Source organism: Mesocricetus auratus, unplaced genomic scaffold, assembly GCF_017639785.1.
Source record: "Mesocricetus auratus isolate SY011 unplaced genomic scaffold, BCM_Maur_2.0 Super-Scaffold_100007, whole genome shotgun sequence".
Taxonomy (NCBI): domain Eukaryota; kingdom Metazoa; phylum Chordata; class Mammalia; order Rodentia; family Cricetidae; genus Mesocricetus; species Mesocricetus auratus.
Window position 1 is genome coordinate 52,908,228 of NW_024429191.1, and position 19,189 is coordinate 52,927,416.

Genomic DNA, 19,189 nt, shown 5'->3' on the forward strand with positions numbered 1-19,189 from the left:
TACAAATGGTTGACTGTGTGTCCGAGTTTACAAATGGTTGACTGGGTGTCCGAGTGTTTACAAATGGTTGACTGGGTGTCCGAGTGTTTACAAATGGTTGACTGTGTGTCTGAGTGTTTACAAATGGTTGACTGCATGTTTGAGTGTTTACAAATGGTTGATTTCGTGTCCGAGTGTTTACAAATGGTTGACTGTGTGTTCCAGTGTTTACAAATGGTTGACTGCATGTCCGAGAGTTTACAAATGGTTGACTGTGTGTCCGAGTGTTTACAAATGGTTGACTGCATGTCCGAGTGTTTACAAATGGTTGACTGCTTGTCCGAGTGTTTACAAATGGTTGACTGTCGAGTGTTTACAAATGGTTGACTGTGTGTTCCAGTGTTTACAAATGGTTGACTGCATGTCCGAGTGTTTACAAATGGTTGACTGCGTGTCCGAGTGTTTACAAATGGTTGACTGTGTGTTCCAGTGTTTACAAATGGTTGACTGTGTGTCCGAGTGTTTACAAATGGTTGACTGTGTGTCCAAGTGTTTACAAATGGTTGACTGTGTGTCCGAGTGTTTACAAATGGTTGACTGCATGTCTGAGTGTTTACAAATGGTTGACTGTGTGTCTGAGTGTTTACAAATGGTTGACTGCGTGACCGAGTGTTTACAAATGGTTGACTGTGTGTCTGAGTGTTTACAAATGGTTGACTGCGTGTCCAAGTGTTTACAAATGGTTGACTGGGTGTCCGAGTGTTTACAAATGGTTGACTGTGTGTCTGAGTGTTTACAAATGGTTGACTGCATGTCTGAGTGTTTACAAATGGTTGATTTCGTGTCCAAGTGTTTACAAATGGTTGACTGTGTGTTCCAGTGTTTACAAATGGTTGACTGCATGTCCGAGAGTTTACAAATGGTTGACTGTGTGTCCGAGTGTTTACAAATGGTTGACTGCATGTCCGAGTGTTTACAAATGGTTGACTGTGTGTTCCAGTGTTTACAAATGGTTGACTGTGTGTCCGAGTGTTTACAAATGGTTGACTGTGTGTCCAAGTGTTTACAAATGGTTGACTGTGTGTCCGAGTGTTTACAAATGGTTGACTGCATGTCTGAGTGTTTACAAATGGTTGACTGTGTGTCTGAGTGTTTACAAATGGTTGACTGCGTGACCGAGTGTTTACAAATGGTTGACTGTGTGTCTGAGTGTTTACAAATGGTTGACTGCGTGTCCAAGTGTTTACAAATGGTTGACTGTGTGTCCGAGTGTTTACAAATGGTTGACTGTGTGTCCGAGTGTTTACAAATGGTTGACTGCATGTCTGAGTGTTTACAAATGGTTGACTGTGTGTCCAAGTGTTTACAAATGGTTGACTGTGTGTTCCAGTGTTTACAAATGGTTGACTGGATGTCCGAGTGTTTACAAATGGTTGACTGCATGTCTGAGTGTTTACAAATGGTTGATTTCGTGTCCAAGTGTTTACAAATGGTTGACTGTGTGTTCCAGTGTTTACAAATGGTTGACTGCATGTCCGAGAGTTTACAAATGGTTGACTGTGTGTCCGAGTGTTTACAAATGGTTGACTGTGTGTCTGAGTGTTTACAAATGGTTGACTGTGTGTTACAGTGTTTACAAATGGTTGACTGTCGAGTGTTTACAAATGGTTGACTGTGTGTTCCAGTGTTTACAAATGGTTGACTGCATGTCCGAGTGTTTACAAATGGTTGACTGCGTGTCCGAGTGTTTACAAATGGTTGACTGTGTGTTCCAGTGTTTACAAATGGTTGACTGTGTGTCCGAGTGTTTACAAATGGTTGACTGTGTGTCCAAGTGTTTACAAATGGTTGACTGTGTGTCCGAGTGTTTACAAATGGTTGACTGCATGTCTGAGTGTTTACAAATGGTTGACTGTGTGTCCAAGTGTTTACAAATGGTTGACTGTGTGTTCCAGTGTTTACAAATGGTTGACTGGATGTCCGAGTGTTTACAAATGGTTGACTGCTTGTGGGAGTGTTTACAAATGGTTGACTGTGTGTCCGAGTGTTTACAAATGGTTGATTTCGTGTCCAAGTGTTTACAAATGGTTGACTGTGTGTCCGAGTGTTTACAAATGGTTGACTGTGTGTCCGAGTGTTTACAAATGGTTGACTGCTTGTCCGAGTGTTTACAAATGGTTGACTGTGTGTCCGAGTGTTTACAAATGGTTGACTGCATGTCCGAGTATTTACAAATGGTTGACTGTGTATTCCAGTGTTTACAAATGGTTGACTGCTTGTGGGAGTGTTTACAAATGGTTGACTGTGTGTCCGAGTGTTTACAAATGGTTGACTGCTTGTCCGAGTGTTTACAAATGGTTGACTGTGTGTCCGAGTGTTTACAAATGGTTGACTGCATGTCCGAGTGTTTACAAATGGTTGACTGTGTGTCAGAGTGTTTACAAATGGTTGACTGCATGTCCGAGTATTTACAAATGGTTGACTGTGTATTCCAGTGTTTACAAATGGTTGACTGTGTGTCCAAGTGTTTACAAATGGTTGACTGTGTGTCCGAGTGTTTACAAATGGTTGACTGTGTGTTACAGTGTTTACAAATGGTTGACTGTGTGTCCAAGTGTTTACAAATGGTTGACTGCATGTCTGAGTATTTACAAATGGTTGACTGTGTGTCCGAGTGTTTACAAATGGTTGACTGTGTGTCTGAGTGTTTACAAATGGTTGACTGTGTGTCTGAGTATTTACAAATGGTTGACTGTGTATTCCAGTGTTTACAAATGGTTGACTGCATGTCCGAGTATTTACAAATGGTTGACTGTGTGTTCCAGTGTTTACAAATGGTTGACTGTGTGTCCGAGTGTTTACAAATGGTTGGCCCGTGTGTGCAGAACCTACCAGCTGCTCTTCTTCCTGGATGTTTACAGCCTGAGACTGCTCACCTACAAACACCTTCTACTGAGACTAACCAACCCCTCCCCACAGTCCCACCTGGGTGAAAACTGTGGGGTACTTGGTAGGCCCTGAGAGCTGACCCATTTCCTTCTCCCCAGCCTGCTACTCCCAACTCTGCTCAACTGTAGGGATTCTCTAGGCCACACTTTCCCGGTATATAAGAAGATACGAATAGGATCGTTGTATGGTTGGACACAGGCAGTAGAGGAGGTGAAGGCCCTAGCATCTTGGAAAAGAAGCAGCTGGCCGTTCAGCATGCCTGGGGTGCGCGCCCTTTGACCGGCAGTCAGGGCCCAGCTCTGCACTTCCAGCTACGCCACACACATCTTCACATTCCACCGACCTGTGGGACTCCGGCTCATGATGATTGGGGTGGCAGCAGCTCCCACGCTGGGGCTCTCGCTGCCCGGGGACGGGCTGTAGGCAAACACCTCCTGCTTGAAGGGTGAGGTTGTGGATGGCTGGCTGCTCTGTGGAGAGAAACTGGGTGAGCAAGGCCAATGTACCCCAGCAGTCCCACAGCTGTGGGATGGACCATGCAAGTCACTGCTTCTAAGCCCACGTCCTACCTCAGCCTTTCCCTGACCCCTTCCCTTTCCAGCCGGTGTCCCCCTGGCAGGGACAGCCTCCACTGCTGCCCTTAAACGCTTTGTTGAGACAGAATCCCTTCACTCACTGCTCCCATTTGGTAGTAGGCCACACCTTCCCCCGTGGTATTTTAAAGCACAGTATAACATCTGAGCCCCAGAATGCTGCTCCCTGGTTGAGTGGGGCACACTTACCCCACTGTCACACTCCTCCATGGCCTCACCCTCCCCTGCGGTACTGCTGAAGCTGCTGGTGCTGGAGGAGGAACGGGAAATGTTGGCACGGCCATTCTCCTTCAACTTTATGAAGGGCCTGTGGAGAATGGGAAGCCAGGCAAGCAGAGAGTGAGACAAATCCACCAGAGGACTGAGCTTGCCCACGGTGGCTCCCCCACCTCTGCCTGGTGTTCCAGAGACTTCCAAAGGCAAGAAGTCAGTCTCAGCTTGCCCAGAGGCAGAGCACATACACCAGGACTCCAAATAGCTACAGCCAGCATTTCCTAAACCCCAATTCTCTTACTTCTCTTTGTTGGGACAGATTTCTGGAGAGCTGGGATTTGACGAGGTCTCAGACTTTATCTCCTGAGAAGAGTGTCCACCATCCGGGGTTTTGGGAGTGCTGGAGACACTGTCACTAGGAAGAAGAGAATGAAGAGAAGTGAGACCTGGGAGCCAGGCCCCTGCCCTTGTCCACCCCTGACCCTAGGCAGAGCTCAGGCTGTGGAGGTCAGTACGGAGTGTAGCCACCTCGTCCCTCCCCACCTGAAACTTCAGCAGACATCAGAGGTTTCTGCTCTGTACAATAAAGGCCAACCTGGATTCATAGTGATGGTCCAAGGCCACCAACCAGGGGCCATGGCTTGATGGCCTTCAGCCAAAGTCTACCCCTCTCCCATGCTGGTCATTGCACCTGTCAAGGTTACAGATCAATTTAAAGTCACACAGACCTGAATGACACCCATACAGGAATCAACCCAGTACCCATGGATTCCTGAGGGGCCACCTACTATAATGACTCTTGAGGACATCCTACATGTCACAAGGCAACCCTGGATGTTGGGGAGTGAAGGGATACTCTAAGCCCAAGTATCCAAGAGCTCCCTTCTCCTGCAGTTCAGCAAAAAGCACAACTTACCCTATAGCAAATCCTGGGCCCAGGACGGCTCTGTGCTCGGCTCACTTGTTTTCGTCTTTTACGCTTCTGAGTCCCAGGGCCACTGATTTCTGTTTTGCTTTGGTTTTTTTTTAAGAGTTTCTTATTCACCTATTTATTGTTTATGTGTGTTTGCCTGCATGTATGTATTGCACCACATACATGTTTGGTGTACTCATGGGTCTGTAGAGAGCATTGGATCCCCGTGGGACTGGAGTTAGAAATGCTTGTGCGCCTCTGTGTGGACGCTGGGAACAGAACCCAGGTCCTCTGCAAGAGCAGCCTGCGCTCTTAACCTGTGCTCTCCAGCCCTTCTTTACAGAGCGGCATTAATGAAGCATAATACACATGCCGTAAGACTCATCTATTTAAAGTGGACAATAAAAAAAATTTTAATATGTTCGTGGAATTGTGCAGCCATCGCCACAATCTAATTTTAGAGCATTTAAGGCCTCTTAAAAGAACCCCTGGTTCATCTGCAATCACTGCCCACCCCCACCTCTAACTATTTCTTTCTGTCTCTATGGACTTTGCCTAGTCTGGACATTCCATAGAAACGAGACTTGACAACATACACGGTCTTCACATCCTTTCTACTAGCTTACCATTTCCAAGTATGCCCATGTTGTGTGGCCTGCATCAGGACCTCATGCTTGTTGTTTATTACAAAATCATGCTACATTTTGTGGGCATACTGATTCCATTTTACCTATCTAGTAGCCAGCTGACAGGCCCTTCAGTTGCATCCACTTTGAGGTACCATGAATAACGCTGCAACCTATTAAAGGTGTGTGTTGGTGTTGTTACGGACAACTGTTTTCAATTCTTACGGTCTCTCTATATAAATATATATAAACACCTAAGGGTGGGATCAGTAGGTCCTATGGTAACTCTATGTTCATCCCTTTGAGGACTGCCAGGCTGTTTTCCAAAGCAGATGCACTATCTCACATCCCCACCAGCAAGGCACAAATGTGCCAATATCCCCACATCCTCCCTTGTTATTTACCCTTAAGATCACAGGCACCCTGGAGGTGTTAATGGCCTACATAAACTCTGTGTGTGTGTGTGTGTGTGTGTGTGTGTGTGTATGTGTCTGTCTGTCTGTCTGTCTCTGTGTATCTCTGTCTCTCTGTGTATGTGTCTGTCTCTGTGTGTGTGTGTGTGTGTGTGTGTATGTGTGTGTGTGTGTGTAGCAAATGCCTGTGTGCATGTATGTACAGGTGCTTTCGACTGCCTGTGCCGGTGAAGGTCAGAAGTCAACATGGGGTGTGTTCCTCCATGGCCTCCACCTCATTTTCTGAGACAGTCGCTCACTAAAACTGAAGCTCACCATCTGACCTGAGAGCCCCAGGGATCCTCCCATCACCACACCCAGCCTTTTGTACAGATGCTGGGGATCCAAGCCCAAGCCCTCATACTTGCTCAGCCACACTACACACTGGGCCACTTTCCCATCCCTCCATGCACTTTTGGTGACTTCCTGACTATTAAACCACAGGGTTGGGTCACCACAATGAACTTCCCTCCGTGACAGACACAACAGGAATTTCTCCTCTCCTGTCTTTGGAGACCTCACACACCCTGTGCAGTCTGTCCTCTGTCTCCTTCCCAGCTGTCTTTGCCAGCTCTTGGTCCTCTACGTGTCTGTGAACACTGAGGCTCTACACACCCTCTCTGAGAAGTCATAGGGATCTATTCGATTTCTTTGCATCAGCAACCCTACCCACCACTGCCCAGCTCTTTGGTCAGGACCTCTCTCCTAAATACAACTGACAGGATGTAGTGAGGTCAGGGTTCAAGGGAAGCCTGACATTGGGAAAACCTGTCCCCATGCTTGGGTACCTGACAGCTATACGGAGACGGGAGCTGACAGGCCCCATAGCTGGAATGGAGTTCAGGCCCTGACAGTTACCATCGTGTCCGGCTGTCCCCCTGGCCTTCAGAGCCCGAGTGCAGTCGGGGGAAGAGTCCAGACCGCCGCTTGATGGGGCTCCGTGACTGGTTCTTCACGGTTGCTGCGGCCACCGGAGGCTGCCAATAAAACCACCACAGTGAGTTCATGTGTAGATCCCTCCCACCTCTCTTCTGGTCTACACATGACTCCTGGTCTGGTGAGACCCCAGAAAACAACAAGGAGATGAGACCCCAACATTTGAGCTACTCAGCCTCTTTCCTGTTCTTAAGCAAGGCCGGTGGCAGCAGGCAATGATCTAACAGGGCCTCGAGCTCATGGAGGATCACAGGGTCACCATAGTGGGGTCAGATGCCAAGCTGGCTGGGACGATTTAGGGAATCACAGACTGAAAGATCTAGAGAGCCCTTAGAGGGATGTGTCAGGGCCAGCTGCAATAAGGACCCGGGGCTCCTGATCACTGCTTTCGAATAAACGGGTCCAGGCAGGAGTTGCAATAACAGATCAAATAAAAGCCACTGAGCTGAGTCCGCCTGCACTGATGGCAGGTCTCACCTTGACAATTCCCCAGCCTCGGGGTAGGAAGGATACGCAATGGTGAAAGTTTGAGCAAGAAGGCATAAAACCCTGGAGTAGGCTAGGTGTCTAGCCCCAGCCCCAATGCCACTCATGTGCTGTGTCACCTTGGGAGACTGGTCAAGCTCTCAAGCCTCAGTTTCCTAATCCACAGGAAATCACCCTGCTCTGTTGATATGACTTTCTGAGAGAAACAAGATAGTAGATTGAAAATATTAGGTAAATCAAGTCACTGCTCAAGGCCATTTGTAATAAAAGTCAACATCTCTGTGAGTCTATTCTGCTATTTAAACAATTTTCCAAGAAAATTCCAGTCCATACAAGTCAAAAGCCACTTGCCTTACTAATGGCTGACTATGCGGTTTCCTCACCTGCCGTTGGTGTGATTCAAGATGTCTAAGATCACAGACCCACAGGGCTGTCTCTCCCTGAGAGCTGAACCCACTATGAAGAGGCTAAATTTTGTATCAGGAAGTCCTCCATTTAAACCCCAGAACTTCATCTTAGCTGGGTGATGTTTAGTAAGTTACATAACCTCTCTGAGTCCCCTTTTCCTGAAGTGTGGAATGGAGAGTGGCCCTGTGTCTGCTCAGACAACCGTGAGAGGGATCAGGTAGGGTCTTGTGTATTGATCCCCAGCCCAGTGTCTGCTTCGGAGCAAGCTGGGGTGGCCACTGTTGTCATCAACAGGGTCTCCCTCATGAGCCCCCAAGCTCAGTTCTTAAACAAACTCAGAGAACAATTCACAGCACAAACCAACCCAGCAGCAAGCTGGCATGGAATTCCACAGGACCATTGTCACAGAGCACAGGCTGGGTTGCCTGCTCAGCAGCTTCAGTGTCCCTAGCCCAGACCTGAAGTGGGACACACCCTTCCTCCCCCCTCCTCCTCCTCCACATGCTGGCCCAGGATCCAAAGTACTCACTGAGAAGGTGGTCTTGGTGACCTCCATGTTGTTGTGGACAATACCCCCACTGAGGCTGCCAGGAATGTTCCCACCATGCAGCTTCCTCTGGCTACCCACCATGGTCTCCATGGAATGGCTGCGAACACGGATGGCTCTCTGCCAGGGGTGAGGAGTGACAAAGGTCTGAGAGTCAGTACCTGGTCCCTCTGGATGACTCTGTCCTGGGCTCACATGTACATATGCACGCACACACTAGTATGAGCATGTAAACAGTCACAAAGCCCACAACTCAGGCACTGGTATTTGCAGAGTTCTCTAAATTCTGTCCAGGCAGGGTCTGAGGACTCAGTGGTGCAAAGTGGGCCAACCTGGTATCCTCCTTTTATAGGAAGAGGAGACAAGGCCTGGAGCTCAGCAAACCTGTCTAGTTAGCAACTCAACATCTCTGGGTTATGGCTTCCTTGTCATTAAAATGACTGTCACACGTTCTGCACAGGGTGGGGACCGAACACCATCTCCTTTTTATTTTGACTTTTATGTTTTGGTGTGGCATTGAGAAATGGACCTATGATCTCCCTCAGGCTGGGCAAGAGCTCTACCACTGAGCGACATCATCGACCATACATCGGTTCTGTGTTCACAAAGCTAAGGGACCCTGCAGGTTGTTTAGCTTCTCTGGGACCTACATGGATTGGAATAGGGTGTGTCTATACAAGGAGTAACAGCAAGACCTGTAAAGCTCTTAAGAGACAGCCCAGTGCATCACAAATGTAGCTTCTCATGTTGTTAATATTAGGCATATTGTGTTTCCTTTTGTGCTCAGCACCACGCCAACTGCTAGACGGCGCTGTTGAGGCCAAAGGGATATTAGTCCAAAGAGTGCCCAAAACACACTCCTAAAAGTAGACTACAGTACAAGACCCAGTCTGTGATGATGGTCTATGTGTGTCCATCAGTTATTCTGAAACCCAAAGAGCAAAGGCTCCTGGACACCTGCACTATTGGTGGCTCAAGTACAGGTACCAAACTCCAGTTGGCAGAACTCCTGCTGATAGAACCAACATGGATTCATAGAACCAACATGGATTCCAAGGTCTTTTCCTCCTCCTCCTTGGGATGCAAAGTACCCAGGCTCAGTGTAAAGTACTTGTTTAACTCATCCCTTACTAGAGAAACAGGAGAATGTCTGCTGGTGTCTTTGGGGGGAAAGCATAGGAGACATTTGAGACACCAAACCTGATGACAAAGCTGAAGAGCCCAGGACCACACAGGGGAAGGAAGAAAGTACATGTGTGCTTTGACCAACTGAGCCTGGACTTCCTGCTACAGTCATTGGTGGATTTTCCTCACCATGGTGTGAGCCCATCACCCTAGCATCAGGAAACAGATATGTACTAAGTTACAGCCCACTCCCTCCTTTCTGGACTCAGGCATGTGCACACCCTATGTGCCCATACCAGAGGAAAAGCAAATCCCCTTTCCTTCCCTTGAGATATCCAGGAAGAGCTCCAAGTTGACACAAATATTGCTCTTCAGGACCCCAGCGACAACTTTGAGACTTGAAAATGGCCAATGGCCTCATCCTGCATGTCATTCCCTCCTGTCAAAGGACAGAGACTCAGAAAAGCTGCTGGTATGTGTAACAGCTCTCCCCTCCAGACAAGCCACCAACAATGAGGTGTGGGACTACCAGCCTCAAATTGACAAATATAACCTCTATTGTCTGAATCAAAGATGCCCCATGAGGGACATCACCTCTCCCCTCTCTGGACCACAGAAGAGTTGCCTAGCAACAGTGCTCCTGGAACATGGTTGCAAGAGCCAGCATGTTTGATTCATTCTACCACCCAAGCGTAATAGAGTCATGTAATCTTTGGAAACTGACATGTCCTTGGATGAGGGGGAGAAGGCTCCTTAAGTGGCATTAATGTTTCATAAATGTCAGCATTTTTATATGCTTGTTCCCTGTACTGCCACTACCAGTGTTACCAACATTGCACACTCTTCATTTGTGTTCAGATCTAGTCCTCATTTGTCTCTAGGATCCAAGTACGAATGCTAAGTCCTGTGCAGTGTATCTAGTCTTCATACACAATCTTATTGGATCCCTAAAAGGCTGAGGTATAGGGAGAATAGAAAATCTCTCAAGTAACAAAGAACTGTCACACATCAGTAAAAGATAGAGCTGGGATCCAAATCTAGTATCCCAGGCCCCAATATTGAAAATACAAAGCTGGATATGGTAGTGCATGGCTGTAACCCACGCAATTTGAGAAACTTGAGAGGCCAAGGACAGCCTGGGCTGCAAAGTAAGACCCCATCTCCAGAAAACTCAGGGGAAGGAAGGGAGGGGTAGGAGGAAAGAGATGGGAGGGGTAGGAGAAGGAGAAAACGAGGTGATGGGGATGGAGACGAAGGCCAAGATGGAGTGATTCATTGACTACAGTTGGCTGGGAAGCAGGAGGTTTGGAGTCACACTCTCATAAACATGTCACAGGCTGATGTCAAGGAGGAAGGTGTCTTCAGGTGCCCATGTGCAAAGCAGATCTGAGGTGTCAATGAACTGATGGAATTCCAGAACTGGACAGGCTGTCAGTCACCTGCTCTCCTGCTCTTGGCAACAGAAAGGGTAGAGTCCTGGTTCTCTCACGGTCCCTGCCAGGAGGAGCTGTCACAAGGATGAAACGAGACAGTGTGCATCTGACACCTGGGATGACACCTGCCCACTCTGGTTAGCTCTCCTGCCCCGATCTTAGTGTAAAAGACACAAAACAATGTTTGCTTTGAATGAAACTGTCCAGTAACATCTACAAAATGCCACATTACAGTGCAGCGAGCAACTGAATGGAAATCCTGGTCCACCCAAACTGGGCAGCAGAGTCAGAATACAGGGGGGACACACAAAAGGAGAGACAGAGAAGGGCAGAGGGGAAGGGTGGCAATGGTCTTGTGTCCTCCAGGGACCAGCTACTCATTCTTACAGTGGATGGCCTGACCCACAGAAAGTTCTTATGTATACACAACTGGTAGGTCGCCTACATTTCTAAACCTTGCAGTCTTGGGCTGGCCTTTTCTATCATTTCACATGACTGTCCCTTGCTGTCCTCCTGGCCAATCACTCTGGCTCCACCAATGTCCCTCAGTACCCCCCCCCCGCAGCCTCCCAGCCCTCAGCACACCTCACTGCCCCCTCCCATCAAGCTCTCCTGTGAGGCATGAGGACAAAGAAATGCACTGCTTTCTCATTACCCATGTGTCCCATAATCTCAGCCCTACAAGCAGAACAAGTTACTTCCCAGCCACCGGCACTATCGCCTCCTTACAAAAGTGCCTGTGAGTTGTTCCAATTTCACAAACTCAACATCGGGATAAAAATTAAGGGGATGAGAACCAAACAGGGCATGCCCATCCAAACCACATAAGGAACAGAGGCATGGGCCTCTGGCACAAAGACGCCTGTCTCCTGCCTGCTGAGATGGCTTTAGTCAGGGTCTTCCGCTCCTCCAGCAGGAACAAGCTGGCAGCTCACTCACAGTCTATAGCTCCAAGTCCAAGGCCTGGGCATTCTCCTGCCCCGCCCCTTGCGTGTGCATGCATGTCTCACTACCAAAGGCACATGACCATCCTGGGACCACAACTTTCCCTCCCAGGAAAAGCAAAGGGATGACAGAGATGTCAAAGGCTGGGGCCTGTTCTGCCCCATGGTCCTCCCTCCACCATCACTTACGTGATTCAGGTTGCCTGTGGCTACAGGACACGCCCCCCAAGACTTTGCCTGCCAGAGATGTCTGTGACTCTCCTGCCACCAAGGGTCAGGTGAGATCAATGCACCACCTACACCAGTTCCTCAAAGGCTCAAAGAAATTGGCCTGCTGTCCACTCTGTTCCTCGTGGTCCCAACTCTGTCCCATTGCCTTCTATTCCTACCTCCACATTATGAGGGCAGCGGAGGGGAAGGCCAGGCAAGTGACTCTCAAACCATGGTCTGTATGTGCTATATGCTTATCACACGGACAAATCCATTGTCACTTATTCTTTTTACTTCATCACAGACCAGCAGTCTAGGGATAAGTTCCTTCCAAAAGGAAATGATACACAGCTCCTTTATCAGGAAGGAAAAAGCAAAAAACGTCAAGGTTCCCAAAAGCATGGCCAGTCATCCCTTGAGCCATGGGAACAGCTTTAATCCAGGACATCGTTGCAAAGAATGAGACGTGTTCATTAGATTTTTCAGATTGTCATCTACGTGAAAATGAAAACTCCCAATTGTCAGTAGACTGGACAGGTCCTGAGACTCCTCCAAGCAGTTTGGCTTATAAGCAGGTCTAGGTATCCATAAAGCAACGGGCGTGTCTCATGGAGGAGCTTCCGCTCACAACACAGAACTGAAGTGAAGGAACAGCCTGCGGTCACAGTGGGTCTGCTCCTGGGCTGTGGCCCACTAGGGAAAACCAGTCTGAAGGGGACTGGCGGTGGGAAGACGCTCAGCCCTGAGCCTCCTCAGTTCACATCTGCCTATGAGAGAACTTTCAACCCAGGCATTTTCTTCCGGGCATCATTGCAGACAATCCTTCATTCTGAAGAAATGCCAGAGGCCTAGGATTCATCCCAAAAGAAATGTCAATAATTCTGACACCACAGTCCTGTCTAAGGCCCCCATAAGGAGAGAAGGAAGGAAGCTAGAGACAGACTCTAGAACTGGGCTCAGGGTCAGGCCTGCCCCTTGCCCAGGCCTCTCCACATGGGAGACCTGGATCAACACTGAAGGCGTAGAAGCCAAGGTCTCCTTCCAGGGCAAAGGCTCACTCTATGTGCCTGACCCAACGATCCCTCCCACCACCACCATCTCACAACCTCAAAGGCAGGTGTGAACTCCAAATGGAAAAAAAAAATGGGTCTGTCCTTAAACACAGAATTAGAAAGAAGTCTCTGGAATACTGGCTTGCAGGCCAGTCATAATAGTCTTGCAGCATGCTCTCTCTTGAAAGCCTCTCTAGGACTACGTCAGACACCCTGGAGTGAAACATATACCAACTCCTACTACTCCTAACAGATACAAGAGATGGGACGAAATGACCTTGAGCCACCATCCTTTAGATCTGTCACCTGTATTTAACTTCTGGGCTACCTCATCCATTGAACCCCATGGACAGAATGTCCAGAGCCTACATACAGTGTTACATAAATATTTGAAACCTGAAATAAAACCACCACTAGCTCTAACGTATAAAAGGAAACCTGTAAAACTCAAAGCAACAAATGCTTCATTAAATGTTCACAAAACACATCATTGTGCTAGCTCTTCAACCACAGCTCAGCCCCAATGATTCCATATAAATTAATTTACTGTGAGTTTACTCCTTAAACAGGAGATCCCCAGAGCCCCAAAAGGCCTCTCTAAGTGGCTGCTCCTCTAGCTCCCCTAGGACCACACCTGTTCCCTATTACCCAGTCTCACGTTCACCCTCCTCTTGGCGAGGCTATCAATCCACCATGGCTCCCTCTTCCTTCTCTGTTCCTTTTCTCCTCTACCCTTCATTTTCATTTTTCTCAAAATCAGAGTCTCACTATGTAACTCAGCCCTTCCTTGAACTCATCATGCTCCTGCCTCAGCTTCCCAGATTCTGGCCATCCAGGCATGTCCCTCCACACCCAGCTCCTCTTGCATCTAGATTCTACACACACACACACACACACACACACACACACACACACACACACACACACACACACACGCCTTTTATTTTTTAACTTTTTCACAGCAACTTCTATCAATAGCAAACCAGAAGCCTCAGGAATCTCCTACCAGCCTGGACAAGCAGCCTGGCTCCTCCTACCCCCTAGAGGAATCTCAGCTGCTGGCTCCAGCCAGGGCCAGCAGAGCTATGCCCTGCTCTCAGCTGTCCAGCTGGGCAGTGCACAGCTGACCCTGACCTGCCCAGGCCTGGCCGGCATGGGTGGAATCTTCATGTTCAGAAACTGGGAGGAAGTATCGTGTAGCTAGTAAGAATTTGGGAGACCTGAATTCAACTCTGTCTCCGGGGTGACCTGGAACAAATTATTTAGTCTCTGTGTCTTTATTTCCTCACATGTAAAACAATATTCACAATTATTAAAATTGAGAGTGAATTATTATGCCAAAATTATTATGTGCATAATACCAGCCTTCCCCACAGAGCACTAATGACAGTTGGGAGGTTAAGATTATATGTAGCCCATACGGCACAGTTAATGTGTGCCCAGTTACAACAGATAAGTGTATTTACTGTGTCATAGGCAATCTGCAATTTCCAGACATTATTCCAATGAACTCTCACAACACAGTGACAGAGGTCCAATTTATTATCTCTGTGTCCTTAATAAGAAAACTGTAGCTTGTGGACTTTAAAGATCTTGCCTAGTGCCCTATAGCTGTGATTTTAAAACATTTGTAACCCTGATCTTATACAGGCCTCAAAGATTCATGTTTATGAATCTCTCTGATGGGAGAGGGACATGGCAGACCCTTGAGAAAGTCTAGGTGTGAACAGAGCCCCACCTCTGAGGCACAGGGTCCTGGGACCCTGTGGCCTCTTGTGGCCTGCCCTCCAGCAGCACCCCCCCACCTGTGTTAAAGGAGGTGCTGACAAACACGACCTAGCCAACTGCACACCATCACAGTCAGGTTCAAATCAGATGCCAATGTAGGTGCTGTGTTGACCAGCAAGCACTCAGCCAGGACATGACTATAAAACCTTCTCTGCCCCTTACTGGTTCTGTGGCCATCCAGGCTCCATCTGAGTATTTTGGGGGGACAAGGAGTTCCTTCTGGATAAAACTCTTCTCTTTTCAACCTGTAGCTCCACCCACTCACCCACCCCCAGCCGGATCCCAGGACTTTTTTTTTTTAATTTAAATTTAAATTAGAAACAAGGTTGTTTCACATGTCAATTCCAGGCCCCTCTCCGTTTCCCTCCCCTCCTCCCATGCACTCCTCCCCCCAACCCCCCAATATCCCCTCATTTCCCCAGGGAGGGTGAGGCCCTCCATGGGGGTGTCCATAGTCTGTCATTTCATCCAGGGCAGGGCCTAGACCCTCCCCCAAGAGTTCAGGGTGAGAGTGTATCTCTCATTGTTGGATGGGAGCCCAAAGTCCATTTGGGTCCCAGGACTTTGCCAGCAAGGAAGAAGCATGCAGCACCACACGCAGCCACTGAAGACCCCCTAAGGCTGTGGCCTCACTCCCACCATTCCTCCCTGGGCTCCCCGACCACAGAGGGAGACGGGTGAGGACAGCGAGGTTCTTGGCTCATGTGACCTCCTCTCCTCTGCTCACTCTCTTGCCTACTTAGAGGGTTCCTGGATGATGATGGTCCAGGCCAAGGGAGAAAGTATGGGGGTCACTGGAGTCATCGCTGGATGCTCCAACCTCATAAACAATAGCCCAGCCCTTTGCAGAGTCCCACCCCTTCCTGTTACCTCTAACCCGGCTCTGGGCTCTGAGGCCATATTCCCAGTAACTTAGCTGCTTGCTTTCTTTGCCCTCTGCTGCAGCAATCCCAAGTCAGCCTGTGTCCATACCTTAAAAGACTCCAAGAATCCTCCATGGCCCCCATTCTCAAACTTGTCTTCCTCAGGGCCCAGGCCTAGCATGACCTGAGTGTGTGTGTGGAGTTCATCATGGAGGTTGTCCAGCAGAGCAGCCCTCGTCCGGTCCTAGAAAGGAGGGGTATATACAGTGTATAGACACCACTGTGTACTTCCTTCTGTGTTCTAGATGCCTGGCCTGAGGGCTGCTACTCTGTCACCAGCTCCTGGCCATGGTGGGGTCTTAGAGGAGACTGGACTTCATGCTCACTAGTGCTGCAGTTAGCACAAATGTTCTGGGCCAGCCCCTGCTCTCACTCTCCTTGGCCATACCACCTCTTCTAAGGCTTGCCCTGGGGATACCCAGCCCAGGTCTCAGACCAAGATCTATATCCACAGCCCCTCTGCTCATGGCTCTCCAACAGCCATGCATGCAGCCTCCAGGGGCTCCATACACACAACTAGACAAGACCCACTCAGAGGCTCCATACACACAGACTGGACAAGTCCCTCTCAGGAAGCCACAGTCCTCTTCCAGTTGTTCCCATCACCACAGAGCCTAAACTGAAAGCCCGAGGCACCCTATAATTCCACTTTTCCCACCCTTATTTCTAGGAGTGTCTTCCCAACCCTGACTTTAGAGGAATGTCCAATCTCTTGACATTGTGACACAATGCTGTCATCTCTAAGAACAGCACAGTCAGATTGCCAGGGGGAAAATTCACAATGTTTTATACTTACTTGTCTGTGATTTTTGTCTTAGAACACATTCATGGCTATCCTGGAGCACATGTGACTTGCAGGCCTCTGGTTGGACACACCTACCGGCAGTTTAACCCAGTTCCTCCTGTGAAATGCTCACCTTTGTTGAGTCTCTCAGACTCTTTAGCCATTTCTAACTGACCAGTTTCCTGTCACAGCTGCCTTCCAACCCCTTCTCCTCCTCTAACACCCACTGGCTAATGATGCCTCTAACATGCCAATCAAACACTGCTTAAAAACGTCATAGCACCCATCACCTGTAAGTCCAGCCCTTCTCCATCTAATGCAGCCACCATCTGCAGCTGAGCCCCCATCTTCCAGCCACATGAGGCCGCCATCAGGCCACATCTCCCACACATAAAAGTCTGATTCTGCTTGTCCCTTAACTGTTTCCTGTGTCTGGAATGACTTTCCAGACTCTCTGCATGTGAAAGTTCCATCGGACATCAAGACTCAGCAGCTCTAAAGCAACCTCCTCCAAGAAGCCTTCCCTGAACACACCCGCCATCTTCCCTAGCAGAAGCAATCACTACCCACAGGCTCCATCACAGGCCAGAGTGTAATACAGTACAGTATTGTAAACCACAGTTTCTCTTCAGTAAAGGCCTGTGACTCCATAGCAGCAGAAGCAATGCCTCACTTATCTCTGATAACAGAACAAGTCCTGGGCATAATACATGTTCAGTAAACAACTAGTGATTGACTGGCTGATGAGACCCAGAGTCTAGATGAGTTCCTACCAAGAAAAAAAAAAGAGTCCCCAAAGCAACACAGAGCTGAGGACTTAGGAGGATGCAAAAAGCTCCCCAACTGAACAAGCACCATGGGGAAGACTCCTGAATGGGCTTGGAGCAAGCCCAGAGAAGACATTCAGTCTGGCATTCTCACCTCCAGCTTGGCGAACTTGTCCGACTTGCAGCAAGCATTTTCTGCGTTTGTGAGCTTGGTGAGCAGAAACTCCCGGAATTCTGCACCCTGAAACAGATTAAGAGGGCTCAGAATTCTCCCGGCCTCCACTGTAGACAAAAAGCTTCCAACCATAGTAATAAAAAGGCAGAACAGGAGGGCCTCACCCTCCCTGGGGAAATGAGGGGTCAATGGGGGAGTTGGGGGGAGGGCACGGGAGGAGGGGAGGGAAAGGGAGAGGGACCTGGAACTGACTTGTGAACCAACCATGTTTCTAATCTAAATTTAAACATAAAAATAAAAAAAGGCAGAACAAGGGGTATGGGGACAGCCCCTTTATATCCAGCCAAGGCCAGCCCTACCTGCCAATACACGGCATAGAAGCCAGCTTCCCCAGTATTGGGACGCCCACCCTCCATATGTCACCTGGCTTGGAGCACAGTATGAGAGTCCTTGGAAGGCAACCCCATCATCAAACTCCCAACAAGGGCCAGACTGTCCCCAAAGGGTGAGGTAGGAAGATACCCAGAAAGGAGACATCCCTAACCCTGTAACAGGACCTCCCTGACAATGCTCCCAGCCTACATCAACCCCATCCAACCACTGACACTCAGGTGGAGAGACCTGGGGTCTTAAGCGTGACAAGAATGGAAGAAGAGGGTTTTTTACCTTCTGGAAAACAGGTGGGCTTGGCAGAGGGGGGCCAAAGGCAGGCACATCCTCCCTTGCAGTGACTGACACCTGAATGAAACAGTCTGGCATGGGCTAAGACAGAAAAGGAGTCCCACTCCTTACAGCAGACCAGCTCACCCCTCCTTTCCTCCCCAGAACACAGAGAGAATGTCCATGTGAGCATCACCCACAAGCCCTAAATGATGCTCCTCTGGTGGGCCAGATAGCACAGAAGCCTGCATCCTTCCCTCTGCCTTTCTAGGGGCCAAAAGCAAGTTTGGCAAGATGATGCCTTGGGCTGCGGAATGGCTAGGACCCTGATTGCAAGTGGTTAGGAGGTTTATCTCATTATCCCACTGTTCATCCCAAAGAAGGCACCTGAGGACTACTGCCCATTTTATTGATGAGGAAAGAGATGGCTGAGGTATGGAACAAGCACCCCAAAACCAGAGAAAGGAACACAGAGAACACAGACCACTCCAACACAGCTCTGAGATTTCCCCCTACTATAGTGACCCCCAAACTCACTTTGAGTGTTTAAAATGTAAATCCTAGTCCAGAGAGATGGTTCCACAGGTTAAAAAAATACATGCCACACAAGCCTGATAATCCCCAGAAGAGAACTGACTCCCAAAAGTTGTCTCTGACCTCCATAGATGTGTCTGTGTTCCCCCAACACATCACACACACGCGCATGCACACACACACACATACACACATACACTAACAACAACAACAACTACTACTACTACTATAACATCAATAAATAAGTTTTTTAAAGTAAATACTGGTTGCAAGGGGGAGCTTGGGGCTCTTGGGAGCTTTGACACAGGCTGTGGACCCAGGTCTGGAGTCTGCTCTACACAGAGAGCCAGACAGTCTGGCTGAGGTTTGAGCACAGATATCAAAGGCATTAGCTGGAAATGGGGGTGGGGGTGTAGGTCAGCCAGGCCCCAGCCAGAAGCTGTGAGGCTGGGCTGTAAGAACATCAGGGGCTCTGCATAAGGGTGGTCCTGGAGCAGGAAGGTTCCACTCTTCACCTCCTCTCTGCATGCAACTATCTTGGCTTTACCTGCTGTCAACTCCTGAGGCTGCAGAGCTCTGGGGAGGCTGCCCTATCCCTTCACTAGCAGTGACTGATATGAAGGCCCTGGCATGCTGCCAACTGTTCTGGCCTGTGAAGTAGGGCAGATGCAATAGTCTGCCAGACTGGGTGA

General features: G+C 48.7%; 1 protein-coding gene across 13 annotated transcripts in view; it reads right to left on the reverse strand.

Annotated features, from left to right (window-relative positions):
- Positions 1–19,189, reverse strand: part of Rap1gap2 (RAP1 GTPase activating protein 2) — a 219,296-nt gene that overhangs the window by 7,174 nt on the left and 192,933 nt on the right. For all 13 annotated transcript variants that reach the window (XM_021225668.2, XM_040749118.1, XM_040749117.1 and 10 more), the window contains 8 exons: positions 17,970–18,041; positions 17,283–17,369; positions 15,627–15,761; positions 8,085–8,222; positions 6,584–6,702; positions 4,036–4,149; positions 3,711–3,828; positions 3,272–3,398 (listed from right to left, as the gene is read on the reverse strand). In XM_021225668.2, the coding sequence (XP_021081327.2) occupies positions 3,272–3,398; positions 3,711–3,828; positions 4,036–4,149; positions 6,584–6,702; positions 8,085–8,222; positions 15,627–15,761; positions 17,283–17,369; positions 17,970–18,041 (910 nt within the window). The remainder of the gene's footprint in view (positions 1–3,271; positions 3,399–3,710; positions 3,829–4,035; positions 4,150–6,583; positions 6,703–8,084; positions 8,223–15,626; positions 15,762–17,282; positions 17,370–17,969; positions 18,042–19,189) is intronic.